The sequence below is a fragment of the Podarcis liolepis genome, assembly GCF_965112155.1.
Source record: "Podarcis liolepis genome assembly, chromosome: 13".
In the NCBI taxonomy this organism is placed as follows: Eukaryota; Metazoa; Chordata; class Lepidosauria; order Squamata; family Lacertidae; genus Podarcis; species Podarcis liolepis.
Genome location: NC_139573.1, coordinates 18,331,121 through 18,345,349, shown reverse-complemented (window position 1 = coordinate 18,345,349; position 14,229 = coordinate 18,331,121). Strand labels below are relative to the sequence as shown.

The window sequence follows — 14,229 nt, the reverse complement described above, 5'->3', positions numbered from 1 at the left end:
GGCAATGGCTGCTCTTAACAGCCATACAGGCTCCACAACCCATCTTAAGAGCTTGGGCAACACTTGCCAGCCTGACTGAGGCCACCCGGCTGGGAATGAGCACTCACCGGTCGCAGTCTGGGCCAGCTTCTCCTTGGTTTTGAGGGCATGGGCCCGCTCCTCCTTGAGACGCTCGTCGTCTTTGAGGAGGGCCACTAGCTGCTTGGCCTTCTCCCGCACGTTGACTCCCTGGTCCTTGCCATCGCGGTCAACGTACTGGAAGTCTTTTAGCGTCTGGATGGCGTAGATGTTCTCCTTACATTGCTGCGCCACCCGCTCCGAGCCCGTCTTGATCAGGTATTCCATCAGAGTCATGGCCTGGAAGAAGAGGGAGAAAAACAGGCTTCCAGCACACCTGATCCCTGGCATTGCTGGCTGAATAGCAACAAACATACAGAAGGTGCCAGGATGAGAAAGGTCATTCAAGTATTACAGGAGAGGGAGAAAAGATTGTGCGTAATTCTTCACAGAAGTAGAGTGGTGGAAGAGGCCCAAAGCACTAGCCAGAGGGGCTTCTAAAAACGAGATCTAACATTTGTCCGATACCAAATCAGAACAAATGTTCCAATAAGGCCAGAACAGTTAACTCCCCAACTGGCAGAGACTCTCTAGTCCAAAGTCTCTGGGAGGGACCGTCTTCTCAGCCTTGTGCCAGCCAAGATCCTTCAGCGCTTCTCTTCACAACTTTCACTTGTCACTCTCCAACCATGAGGCTTCAATTTGGAGAACCACTGGAAAGTAGCAACGTCATCAGTTCCACCAGATATAGGAAAGCTCACACCATGGAGAAGCAAGCACAGGCAAGGCGCTGGGGTAGCTCAAGGTTTTATATTTCCTTATGCAATGGAAAAGGAATTGCAAAGCGGTACTCATGACTGCTTCCCTGCAGCTGAGAAAACGTCTCTGTGCCTTTCTGATCTGGCCTTGCTGCCCCATCTGGCAGTAACCCCCCCCCCAAACATGTGGTCCCCTACAGGTCACCAAAACCCAAACCCTGCCCTTGTCTGGGAAAAGGCTGCCTATCGCTGCTTCACCCCAAGTTGCCTGGGCCTGAAATTGAGGCCTCAAACAGGCAAAGGGCATGTGCTACAACTGAGCTAAGTAACCTCCCTCGATTTGGCAGAGCTGCCTTTCATGACCAAGGGTAACTGAATCCACCACCGGCCGAGCTCGTTACCTTATAGACATGACGCCAGTTTTTGCCGTGGTCGTTGAGACGCTTCCAGATCATGCTCATGATTTCGGAGAAGGCCACCACGTTGTAAGTGAGGTCTGCGATTTCAGACATGAGGGAGCTGGACGGGCCCCAAGGGTCGTTGGACGTGGCCTCCCGCACCTTGATCTCCGCCTCAGAGTAGTTGTGCACGATGTTCTTCATCTGGCGGCGCAGCGAGGAGGTCGACATGGCGGCGGCTGTCAGAGTGGGCAGCGGGGAGGGCGGCCTCCCCTTTCCCCAAGCTTCCTGTTGAGGGCTTTGAGGCGGGCCCGGCTCACGCCAGGAGAGGTGGCCTCCCGGGTCCCGGCTGGCTTCCCGAGGGGCGAGGCCACCGCAGCCGCCCTGGTGTTGCTTGGCTGAGGGTCCCTAGTGTGCCGCGGGCACCCTCCGAAGCCATCCAGGCATGGCAGCCATTCCAAGACGCGCCTGGCAAGAGAAGGAGAGCAACTTTTTAGTCTGTGGTAAGAGAAACGGTCCCCTTCTCCAAGGCTTTGCTGCTTCAATCTGTATCTCTCATTCTGATCACTCGTAAAGGATCCAGAAGGAGCCACCCTCTCCCTCAGACCAAAGGAAGTCCTCTTCCGCCCCTTCCTCTTTTCTAAGAACTCTCCCTATCTTTCCACATTATATCAAGCTTCTCTGCACATTCTTGAGGGCTAGACACTTTAGAAGTAAACAAAACCAGGAGAGGGGGGATTCAGAACTTCTGCTGTTCAATAGCCGGGTAAGAGTTTCCTGTTCTGGATTGGAAGCAAAAAGTCTCCAGTCCAGCACTTCAAACAGAGGCGAACAATGCCCGCCTCCCCGGGCAGCCTTCCCCAGTCTTGGCTCTCCAGAGTTTGGTGGACTACAACCCCAATCGTTCCCAAGCAGCAATGTCAGGGATGATGGGATTTGCAGTCTAACAATTTTTGGAGATCCAACCTGCTGGGATGTGGGAGGCTGGCCCAGAGAGTGTCACACCCAACCCTGTTTAGGGACGGGGTGGGGAGAAGATGGGGAAAGAAGAATGATGCATGCCATACCCTCCCTCTGATCAAAGGAGCATCAGGCTCCAGGATCAAGATCCACTGTTCAGAAAATTTATTTTACATTTTTATTCCATGCTTCCTCCAAAAAGCTGAGGGTGACTTAAATAGTTCCCTCCTTTTATCCTCACAACTGCCTTGTAGAATAGGTCAGGCCAACATACAGCAACCAGCCCTAGGCCACTCCGGAAAGCTATATAAGCCAGCAAGGAGTTGAACCTCAGTCCTCCTCCCCTCCCCAATTATTTCATAACGTAACAGGAAAAAACACCCAAATAACTAATAAACCACCACACGCATTGCCAGATGATGTTAGCAGTAAGAATATTCCACCAGTCTCGATTTAAACATATAAAGTAACACAGGCAGGCCAAATGAAATTGGTGATGATAAGCCATGCTTTCAAACATAGAAAGGGCAGCGCGGTATTCAGTCCACTGGGTGATAGATGGTAGATGTTTGTGTGATCGCCCTAGTCTTAAGCCTAGCACTCCAGCAACTACACATACATGCACGCATACACAATATACACTTTCCTCAAGCTTCCTATCATCACGGACGGGATTCAACAATCTCTCTCCGCACCTGTGGACTAGGCAAAGCTCTCGGGGTCTCTAGGAAGGGACAAGCTGCTGGGAGCCGAGAGGAGCCGGGGCTGGAAGATGTGCAACTCGCCGCATTTGTCCCAAACCCATCCGCTGCTTCCTGGAGCCCCTGGCCCTGCCTGACCCCCAAACATTCTTAAACGTCAAAAGGAAGGAAGTCCACATTGCTGAGGAATGAGTCACTGTGGCCAGATTCTGGAAACTTCCACCTTCCACCCCTTTCCGGTTTTTCTCTACGCTGCCTCCAAGCCGTAGAATTCCGAAACAGGCACACTGGAGGCGGCTGAAGAAGATCCATTGGGAGAGGGAGGGGTCTCACACCCTGACCCTAAGAGGACAGGCATCTGAGACCACCACATTGTGGCATGCGTGCAACACTCAGCTGAATGGAGCTTAACTTAGTGGTGCTCCTAGCTTAGGAACCAGCGGCTATAAATCATTGCACCAATGTGGCTCCCCATCCACCACCTGCTCGTGCTAGTTGGATCAGACTATAGTCTCTAAGATCTCAGTAAAAGGGGACTTTTCAAGGATCCCAAGGGGGGCTTTGTTAAAGATAGCTTACAATTTTGTAAAGAAAAGTTATTAAAGTTGGAAAGAAAGGCCATCATAATTATTTTATTCATCAACCTGTATGGAGAAATGGAATAACCCGTTATATAATAAGCCACCAAAATGACAACATCCAGAGAGCCACATATTCCCCATCCCCAATGTAGAAAGATTTATTCAACATCAACTTTAGCCAAGCACTGATTTCTTAACGGTTAGAAGGAAATCCACTGAGAAAGTATGGTGTAGTGGTTCAAACATTTATTATGCTTATTGTCAGGGGTTCAGGAGCAGAGGCGAGGGCAAGGGAGGAAACAGAGAGCGAGGGGGAGGAGTCCGAAGAAAAGATGAGTGATGACGACGACCCGAGATCTCCGAGTCTTTCCAGTGAATCAGAAGATTCACAGAAAGGAGCGCCAGTGGCCAGAGCAAGGGGGGAGCTTAGGGGGACACCCCAGGAAGAAGGGTCCAGAGGGGGTTCAGAGGGCAGCAGTTGGAAATCGGGGCCAGCATCCCCAACAGAGCACAGTGGAGAGGAAGGGCGCCAGGTATCGAGCTCCGGCAGCTCGCCGCAGGGGGGAGGGCATGAGTCAGGAGTGGCCACATCTCCATCGGGGAGCGAAGAAACGGTCAAGCGGAAAGTGGAAGGTTGGGCGCGCGCGCCAAGTTCAAATGCACAGGAAGGCGGCGCAGTAAGCAGCCCGGAAAGGGAGCCAGGTCCTAAAGCCCGACGCAAGGAGACAGGAGGGTCCGGGGGGTCAGCGTCAGAAGAGTCCAGGAAGGAAGAGACCACAGGGGGCAGAGGGACCCAGAGAAGAACAGTCAGGAGGAAAAGGTGGAGTAAGGCTAGGGTATTAAGTTGGTGTACAGGAGGCGGGGACTCAGACGGAGCTTCGCCGGTCTAGCTTATAAGACGTAGAGCTGCACGCGGCAGCTTGGAAATGGAAACTGTAACTCAATAAAGACTTTTATAAAGTGAACGCTGGCTAGCGTGATCCTCTGTGAGCTAGGATCTGGGAGCAGCTCTGACACTTATCCTTTGCCCTTTTCTCCAAGGAGCTCAGGGCAGTGGGCTCTCTGCCCTCTCACAACAACCCTGTGAGGTAGGTCAGGCTGACAGGTCCCAGCTCACCTACTCAAGTCCACGGATGAGTGAGGATTTGAACTCAAGACTCCCCCAACTCAAGGGTTCAACCCAGGCACAGCCTACATGATGCCCTCCAGATGTTTCTGGACTAGAATTTCCATTATCCCTGAAGCTGGGAGCCCAACAATGTCTGGTGAGTGCCCTGTTAACAACCCCTGCTCTAACCACTACTCCACATTGTCTCCTCTTTTATTCAAGACTGAGTTCTGTTGCTTCAACTGTGTGGAAAGGTGGGTTAAAGCTTCCCTGCGTTCATCCCAATGTCTCTGAACTTGGCCAGAACCCCAACTCCAAAAACCCTCTCAAAGAACACATCTTTGGCAAAGGCCCTCCCTCCTTCACACTCCCTACTGAACAGTTTCCAAGGAGAGCTACTTTTGCTAAGGGAAATGGGCCGAAAGCCTCTGGTTACGGGCACTTGTTTCCCTGCCATCATTTTTTAAAATCTCCCTTCTGCCCTCCCTTCCTCCTCCTGCATCCCAGTGTCTGGCAAGAGAACAGAATGATTACTTGGACTACTAAACAAAGCCTCTGGGATAAGAGATCCCACCCCTGCCAGTGTCTCGCATTTGATGAAAACTCTTAAACAATGAAAAACATGGTATTGCAAATCCAAGTGACGTTTGCAGATAACTGGAGAGAGATAAAATAGTTTTCCTTGACGAAACGAGGAAAATAACTGGTTGGATGTGTGTGGGGGGGTGGTACTTATGAATTCATTGTGGGAGTTTAGATGAAACAGTACCACTAAATCACTGTATCCTTACTGTAGACAGCAGGGATTACAATCCAATTAGACTCCAGATTTTTCAAGTTAACTAGCAAACTGACTGCAATGATGCTTCCCGCTCTGACAAAGGCATCTGTCTGAGCCCTGCCTCCTGTCTGTTTTCACTCCATCCTGACACCATGGAAAACCGCTGCTGCCATCTGGGTTAGACGGACCAGCGGTCAAACTTCATAGGAAAGCATGTGTAGAATCTTGCATCCAACACAGAATGCGGTGACCCACGGAGGTCCTAGAAAGAATGTCAGGGTTTTTTAAATTAGCAAGTTGCTAGACCACATGAATTAAGAGAAAGGCTGCTTCTACGAGTTTATTATCAGTCAGCTTCTTAGCCCATCTGAAATTCTTTTTGCCTTCTTTCTCTCTGGAGGCGAACCCTGACAGTATTACCGGCGGCCTCTGCCACACCTCAACATAACCCTTTTAATTGCGATCTGCCTTGCAAGCCAATCTAGACTTGAAAGGGGAATACATGTTGGTAAAATAATGGATGTGCCTATATATCTGAACGCATGCAATGTCTGTGAGAAGTTTCTGTGCCTTGCAACGGATTTTGGGTACAACATTGAGCATGACGCTTGGGTAAAACTGTGGAATGAGAGTATAAAATTTACAGCATGAACCACCTTAAGAGAGAATATAATGAAAATGATGTATCGTTGGTATTTGACACCTGTTAAATTGGCGAGAATGTATAGGATGAGTAGTAAGACATGTTGGATATGTAAAGATATAGATGGAGATTTTTACCACATGTAGTGGACATGTGAGAAAACGAAACAGTTTTGGGAACTGATTTATAACGAATTGAAAAAGATATTCAAATACACTTTTCCAAAAAAGCCAGAAGCTTTTTTGCTAGTCTTGATGGGAGAGGAAATAGAAAAAGCAGATCAAAGGTTCTTTATGTATGCTATGACTGCTGCCAGAACTTTGTTAGCCCAAAAATGGAATGTACCAGATTTACCAACAATAGAGGAGTGGCAGACGAAGATGGTGGATTATGCGGAACTAGCAAAACTGACCTGCAAGATCCGAAATCAGGAGGAAACAAAATTCCAAAGAGATTGGAGTAAATTTATGGACTATATACATAATAACTGCAGAAATCTGAAGACTCTGGCAGGACTGAAATAAATCTTATGACATAGACTGCCTGGGTATAAGAAGAAACTGGGGGTAAGGTGACTGAAGCAAGAAAACCTGTTGAAGGGAGGGAGGGAGGGAAGTCAATGTTCAGCAGAGTGTTGGGAAAGAATGTGGGTAAATGACTGTTGAATATTATTGTAATTTGTTTGTTGGTATTAAAGGAAAAACCAATAAAAAGTTTTTTGTGTTCTTTTTTAAAAAGAGAAGTTTCTGCGCTTTGTACTGCTTTAGTCTCTGCTATTATTTGTTTCTCCAGGCTCTTCAGCTGCACATCACTGACCCACATAATTGCTCTTCCCCGAGTGTCGTGCCACTCATTCCAACAGCAAGAAGATAAAAGTCCACCAAGCTTTGTGAGAGCTGTGCTGTGAATGAAGTACCTTCTGAACAGCTTTACACAGAGCAAGGACTTTTCCACATGGAAGCTGGGGTAGTTTGTTCTACACACAGAATTTGATTTTCTTTCTGGCAGAACTTATTTCCCTTGCGCTTTGAAGTGCACTAACCAGGCACAGATGTCTGCATTCTGTAACTGCGAGGGGAGAAATTTGTACTGGATGTAGAACCCCATGTCCTCATAATTTTCTTTAAAGTTTCTAGTCCCTAAGGGAGAGACGAAGATATGTGGACAGTGCCTAATAAAAGAAGACCGGTGCACGTGGATGGATTTCCTGCCTTGTTCTCAATCTGGCCATTATCAGAAACAGAATGATACAAAACCAGCACAATCACTAAACTGTTGGGTCTGTATGTGAGAAATGCAAGTTATGCCCTAGTTTGGCCATGAAGAAGCTTCAACCCTACCCCACCTCTCTGTGCATCTCAGAGGAAGGGCAGGATACAAATAATGTCACAGAGAAGCATACGCAAGCAGAAAACCCACAATAATTCTCTTGAGACCTACCAAAATTTGCTCCTCAGTGAAGCTTACATCCTCTCTCTAGTTCTGGTGGCTGATATACCTGTGTTCTTCAGTAAGAAAGGAGGAGACAGATCGGAACAGGTCCAGGGAAGGGGAAGGAAGATGGGGAATGGGATGGAAAACAAACCCTATGAGGAAAGGTGAAAGGAAGTGGGCATATTTCGTCTTGATATCACTCTTCAAGTATGGATGGAGGCAAACACTTGTTTCTCTGCTGCTTTAGAGGTCCAGACTAGATCTGGTGGGTTTGAGTTACAGGAGGGCAATTTCACTCAAGAATAAGCGGAAATGGTAAGAGCCGCTTGACTAACAATAATAATAATAATAATACCTTTTACATACTGCTCAAAATATAAAAATATCTCTAAGTGGTGTACAGTGGAACCTCGGGTTACGTACCATCCTCCTTATGAATGCTTCAGGTAACGAGCTCCGCTAACCCGGAAGTAGATGATCCTGGTTACAAACTTTGCCCCAGGATGCACGCGGAAATCACATGCCAGCAGCCCGGCAGCAGTGGGAGGCCCCATTAGCGAAAGCGTGCCTCATTTTAAGAACAGTTTCGGGTTAAGAACAGATTAAGTTATGAATTAAGTTCGTAACCGGAGGTACCACTAATCAAACTCTTGGATTATCCAGGGCAGACAAAGGAAATACCTCTCTCTGCATACAATGCACACCTAAGTCACAGAGTTCAGTGCCACAACTTGCCTTTAAAAGGGTGTGAGGACAGGCAGAAGGAGGGCAGCTTCATCTAACTGAGCCGTCATTGACATGACATGTGGGCGAACGCTATTGCCTCCATGACCTGCCTGTGGGCTTCTTGGAAGCATCTTAGTCACTTGGGCCTGATCCCACAGGGATCTTCTTAAGTTACAATAACCTAACCAGTAAAGCAACTAATTTACAACTAAAGAGTGCATTTACACTGTCTGGCAGGGCAGAATTCTTTCCGGAGTTGCTTTTTTCTGTTTCACTTCTCCTTTGCCTACATTGCTCAACTCGCCTGCCTGACCACACTGCTACCCCTGCCCTAGAAATGTAAATGTAGTTAACAATCCAGAAGCGGTCTGCAAGCTGCTTGCATGCCATGCACCTCTCTGCCTGTTTAGAGATAACAAGGTGCCCAGAACCAAGTGCTGGTACCAAATTACTAGGCAGAGCAGTTTGTATTTGCTTCTTATTTGTTTAGAGTAAATATTCATAAAGTGAGTGAACTGCAGGTTTAAAAAGTGTGAAAACAGTACACACAATCAACCAGGTGGGCACAAGTGGGTGGTCTCTCAGCAAAACCCCCGATGGTGTTCCTGGAGCCATCTCAGAGCCAGCAATAACTTACCGGCCTCTGACATCCAGTCATAGCAACATCATAATATATCGTTACTGGCCACTCCAATCTCTGCCGAGTGATCCATGAGATGCCAGGGGTCTTGGTGTTAACCAGGGGTTTTGTTCCTTTTGAGTGAGACACAGCAGAGACTGTAGCGTCTTTCAGAAATATGGTTTATTTACACATATTTACACTGGGGTTTTGATGGAGGAAGTGCAGAACATTACACCCCAAGAGTGTCTCTCGTTTATTGGGAACCAGGGAGAGGGCCTTCTTGGTAGTGGCACCCGCCCTGTGGAATGCCCTCCTGTCAGATGTCAAAGAAATAATTATACAACCTTCCATAGACATCTGAAGGCAGCCCTGTTTTGGGAAGCTTTCAATGTCTGATGTGTCGTGTGTTCTTTTATATTCTGTTGGAAGTCACCCACAGTGGCTGGGGCAACCCAGTTAGGTGGGCAGGGTACAAGTAATAAATTGTTGTTGTAGATGCTCCCCTCATAAGTTCAGCAAGCTTGGGTCAAAAGCAGACAGCCTCTCCCGGCCAGCCTCACATGGAGTTCTCCTCCTGCCCTCTCGCCTTTTCAAACCTTGTTTTAAAAATGCCACATTCCCCCCCCCTCCAGCCTATGACTCCACCCACTGCCCACTAGGAACTCCCCCTCCCAGCTTACATCATCAAATACCGAAATTCTGAACCTGGCGTTTGTTTCTGCTCACCACCCCCTCATGGGAGGAGGAGCTCACACTCCTCTGCTGCCTGGCACAGGGTAACTGTGCCAATTGCCCATTACCTTCCTTTGTACTACATGGTGGTTCTTCTCCCAGGTGGTTCCTGGCCAGGAAACTGAGTCAGCCTGCAGTATTACACTGATAAGCTGTCTCGCACCCAGGTGAAGACTTCAAGGATTTCATTATCTACATTTACTAACTGCAGAAATTATTGTGGGGTAGGGGAGGAATCTGGTATCCAAGTCTTCTAGATGAATCTGTCCCATCACTCACAACCATATGACCCATGATGTCACAATTTATAATGCTGGAACTCAGGAAAGTATTTATTCGTGTCTCCTCGGACTCAATAGCTGTATTCAGACAATCCTCCAAACTATTCTCCTGTCTGAAACCCTAGAAAGCTGCTGTCACTCTGCCAATAATGCTGAGCTAAATGAACCTATAGTCTGACTCAGTACAAGGCAACTTCCTCTGTTCCTATCCTGAATCTAGCCACTATCTGACAGTGGGTCACACTGATTTAGTTTCAAAAGATTATACATGTTGGCTTAACATGCCAAATTTAACCTCTGTGTGTGTGTGTGTGTGTGTTTACTCCTTTTCTCTTTGACAAGACTCAAGGCAGCTTACAGATAAAAATGAGACCCACTAAACACATAGAAAAGACAACAATTTAAAAACCAGTATTTTTTTTAAAAAAAAACACAATACAGTGGTACCTCGGGTTAAGTACTTAATTCATTCCGGAGGTCCGTTCTTAACCTGAAACTGTTCTTAACCTGAAGCACCACTTTAGCTAATGGGGCCTCCTGCTGCCGCCGGAGCACAATTTCTGGTCTCATCCTGAAGCAAAGTTCTTAACCTGAAGCACTATTTCTGGGTTAGCGGAGTCTGTAACCTGAAGCGTATGTAACCTGAAGCATATGTAACCTGAGGTCCCACTGTAATGTTAATTTAAAAATATGTTAGTTTAATTTTTTTTTAATTGTGGGTTGTTAATTCACCTTGTAAGATCACCTTCCCATTTTGTGTCTAATCAGCTAGTAAGCATACATAGCCAAAATCTCACAGGCCCCAATGAAAGCTGGCAAAAGAAGAACCAAAGCAGAATTGTGGGTCTACGAAAGCAAACAGGAGCAGCCAGATGGTGGAATGCACTCCCAAGAATTCGCCTTGAGAAAGCAACACAAATTTCTAGTGCTCACAGCAGGAGCGAAACATTATTATTATTATTTATTAAATTTGTACACTGCCCTTCATCCAAAGATCACAGGGTGGTTCACAACATAAAAAAACAAAACAAAAAGAGAACACAAAATACATAAAAGCAAAACAGTTAGGAGTGACCCTAAAATAGTTCAAAGTCAGACAGCTGGAAGATCAATTCTGGTCTTACAGTTCTGTACCTTTGCCTGCCCCAAGACATGCATCTTTCCCAATGGCCATCAAATCTCTTCTGTCTCACCTGTCCAATCCCAAGGGGCCTGCCCTACTTTCATGCCTCCTCTAATTTTAAACAAGGCCTTACCACTGCAAGATATAATAATAATAAAGAGGAACTTGGCATATGCACAGAGCACCTTTGCTTTGCTACAAGTACCCACAACAAAACCACAGGGGTGGCTTCTACGCATTAGGCCTGGAGGAGTGAGGCAGAAAGCAGGAACAGGCCACGCTCCAATTTCTCTTCCTCCTACTCCTCACCTTGAAAACTCAAGCACCAGAACAACAGGCTTCGTGGCAAAGCCAGCGCTGATAGGCAAAGGGTCCCACTCCTGCACCCAGGATGAGAACCAAGCTAGAAAGTAAAGAAGTAAAAAAAAGAAAGAAAATCCAGGTGTTTATACAGGCAGAGGAGCTTGCTTGGATGAAAGAGCAAGTGCCCAAAGTATAGCCTCCCCCGCCCCACCCAAAATTGCTTCAGAAGCAAAGATTTCACAAGGAACAAGCTTAAGCTTCCTGTAGCTCTGAAAAGCTGAAAAATCACACAATATTCCCTTTGCTGGAGCCTACCATTCCATCTCCAACAATAGTCAACCATGTGTCCCAGGACAAGTGTCTCCTGTTGCTCATCCACAGCATCTAGTTAACAAAAGTTTTGTTATCTCTGCCAAGGGAGGTTCCATCATCAGTATTGGCCAGCAATCGCTGACAGGTTTTTCAGTGAATGTACGAAGAACTCTAAAGCAGGCTTCCTTAACCTCAGCCCTCCAGATGTTTTTGACCTACAACTCCCATGATCCCTAGCTAGCAGGACCAGTGGTCAGGGATGATGGGAATTGTAGTCTCAAAACATCTGGAGGACCAAGGTTGAGGAAGCCTGCTCTAAAGGATCAAACCACAGGCCTACCTAGCTCAGCATCCTCTCTCTCTCTCACCATGGAGAGTTTGGATTTGATATCCCGCTTTATCACTACCCGAAGGAGTCTCAAAGCGGCTAACATTCTCCTTTCCCTTCCTCCCCCACAACAAACACTCTTTGAGGTGAGTGGGGCTGAGAGACTTCAGAGAAGTGTGACTGGCCCAAGGTCACCCAGCAGCTGCATGTGGAGGAGCGGGGAAGCGAACCCAGTTCACCAGGTTACGAGTCTATCACTCTTAACCACTACACCATGCTGGCTCTCTCGCAGGCTTATGGGAAGCCCAAAGCAGGACACAGGTATCTTTTCACTCTCCTGCTTGCGTTCCCCAGCACCTGGCATTCAGAGGCATACAAATCCTGATCCTGAAGCCAGTACAGCCACCCTTTGACAGCTTTATCCTTTCTTCAAGCTGCCTGGCCACATCTTCTGGAAACAAATTCTGTTGTTTGCATTGTGCAAAAGCAGCGTTGGAAACTCAAATGTATAAGTTTGGTACCAAATGGCACCTTAAACCTCGCATACTCGGACTGTCTATTTGCCGGGGGTTGGACTAGATGACCCTCAGGCTCCCTTCCAATGCTACACTTCTATGACCTCAACTACCTTGCTTGACTGTAGCTTGCTCTTACAACAATTCACTTGGCCCAGTACACAAGAAAGAGAAACACACAAAGTGGAAATGGAAATGGTATTAACTATGGACCAAGGCAGAGGTTTTAAACTGTGGTCGCCAACCTGGCCCCCAGAAATCTCCACGTAGTCGCAATTGGATACATCCCAGTAGCAAAACGTGCCTGGGAAATTTTGAACACTATGCTAAAGCCACCAAAAAGCAGACTGCCAGCACATTTTGTAATGAACATATAGCAGAAAACAGTATTTCTTTGCTGCTCTCAACCAACTCCCAATCAATTTCTGTCAATTACTTTTCTAGTATTTCAGAGAAAAGAGTATAATTTATCTTTCTTCTCTCTCAACACCATTCATAATTTTCTAACCTCTAACAGGTGCTCCCCCCCCCAGCAATCCTGGAATTCATTAATATTCTGTATTCTTTTTAAAATGTGCTGGGGGTGTCATTGGGTTGTTGTTTTTATTTTGATTATATATTTTGTGGTTTTATATTTTGATTTTGTTCTGTGAACCGCCCTGAGAACTCACAGTATCGGGCAGTATATAAATTCAACAAACAAAGATAAAAATAATAAAGCCCCACTACCAATTTGCTGGAAGTCGGCAGGTGCTAATCCTTCTATTTTAACCAAGAACCACTGAATCAATTCCTTCCCAACAACTTGGCAGCGACATAACTCATCTTGCATTCACAGGGCCAGCCTCACTCCAGAGATGCCAGAGAGCGCTCCCTCTCCCACTCACTCTTGCAGGACACGCCTGTCCCGTGAGCTGATCTTGGGTGGTTTGAAATGAAAGGGCAGTAACAAAATCTAACAGCCCGGAAAGAGGAAAGGGCACATGGGTTGCTGCCACACTGCCTCCTGGCTGGCCTCCACCACCTCCCAGCCATGTTCACCTACAGACAAGCAACCACTCACCTGGGCACAATGATCTCGGTGTCCCTTCTTCCGCAGATCTTCCGGGCAACTTTCTCTTGGTCACACTTTTATGAGCCCCAGGTGAGTGGAGGCTCTAGGCGGGCGAAGGAGTCAGCAGCAATATCACCCCCAAGAGCCTCAGGGTCCAGAGAAGGTGCTTCCGCCTCCCCACTTCCCCCAGCCAGGGGGCATCGCCAGGGGTCTCCTTTGAAAAACGGGGGGATCTTGACAAGTTGGGGGGTTGCAAGGGCCGCCGGTGGAAGGAGCTTGCCAGGCCACGGGGGGGGGTGATTCAGGAGTGGGGCTTTCCCGGAGAACGACGCCAAGAGGGGTTTCCAACAGCGATCGTGAGGCGGGGGGCACTTGGATCGGGTAGGGGGCTGGGTTCAAAGGTCACGCAGGCAGGAAGGTCAGAGATCACGCCGAGGCCGGCGGGTCAGAGTTCAGAGCAGCTTCCTTGGGCAAAGGCTACCTGGGGTGAGGCGTCACGCTGGATTCCGGGTCAGGCGGGCAGCGGGGACGGAGGGAGCGGGGAGAGGCGACGGCTCCGTCCCTTCGGAGAAACCTCGGCCTGGCCCAGCCTGAGGGAGGACTCCGCCCCGGACTCCCTCGTCTCCCTGGCAATGCCCAGAGATCAAGGGGGAGGGGGACCGCTCTACCCCAGCCCCTCTCTATGGCCCTCGCGGGGGCTCCGGGCCTCTCCCGGCGGACAGGGTAGAAGCGGCAGCAGTGGCAGTGGCGGCGGCGGCGCCGGGAGGACTCTCCGCAAAACGGAAGCGGAAGCTCAGCTCCCGCAACTTCCG

At 48.1% G+C, this 14,229-nt stretch overlaps 1 protein-coding gene across 10 annotated transcripts in view; it reads right to left on the bottom strand.

Moving 5' to 3' along the window:
* EPN1 (epsin 1) overlaps positions 1–14,229 on the bottom strand; it is a 33,337-nt gene extending 19,108 nt beyond the window's left edge. For 4 of the 10 annotated variants that reach the window (XM_083469319.1, XM_083469322.1, XM_083469320.1 and 1 more), the window contains exons 1-3: positions 13,427–14,208; positions 1,217–1,681; positions 108–357 (exon numbers count right to left, since the gene is read on the bottom strand). In XM_083469319.1, the coding sequence (XP_083325445.1) occupies positions 108–357; positions 1,217–1,444 (478 nt within the window). In that variant the 5' untranslated portion in view covers positions 1,445–1,681; positions 13,427–14,208. Of the gene's footprint in view, positions 1–107; positions 358–1,216; positions 1,682–13,426 lie in introns of all 10 variants that reach the window. The other 6 variants (XM_083469313.1, XM_083469315.1, XM_083469321.1 and 3 more) reach the window with 5 other exon arrangements.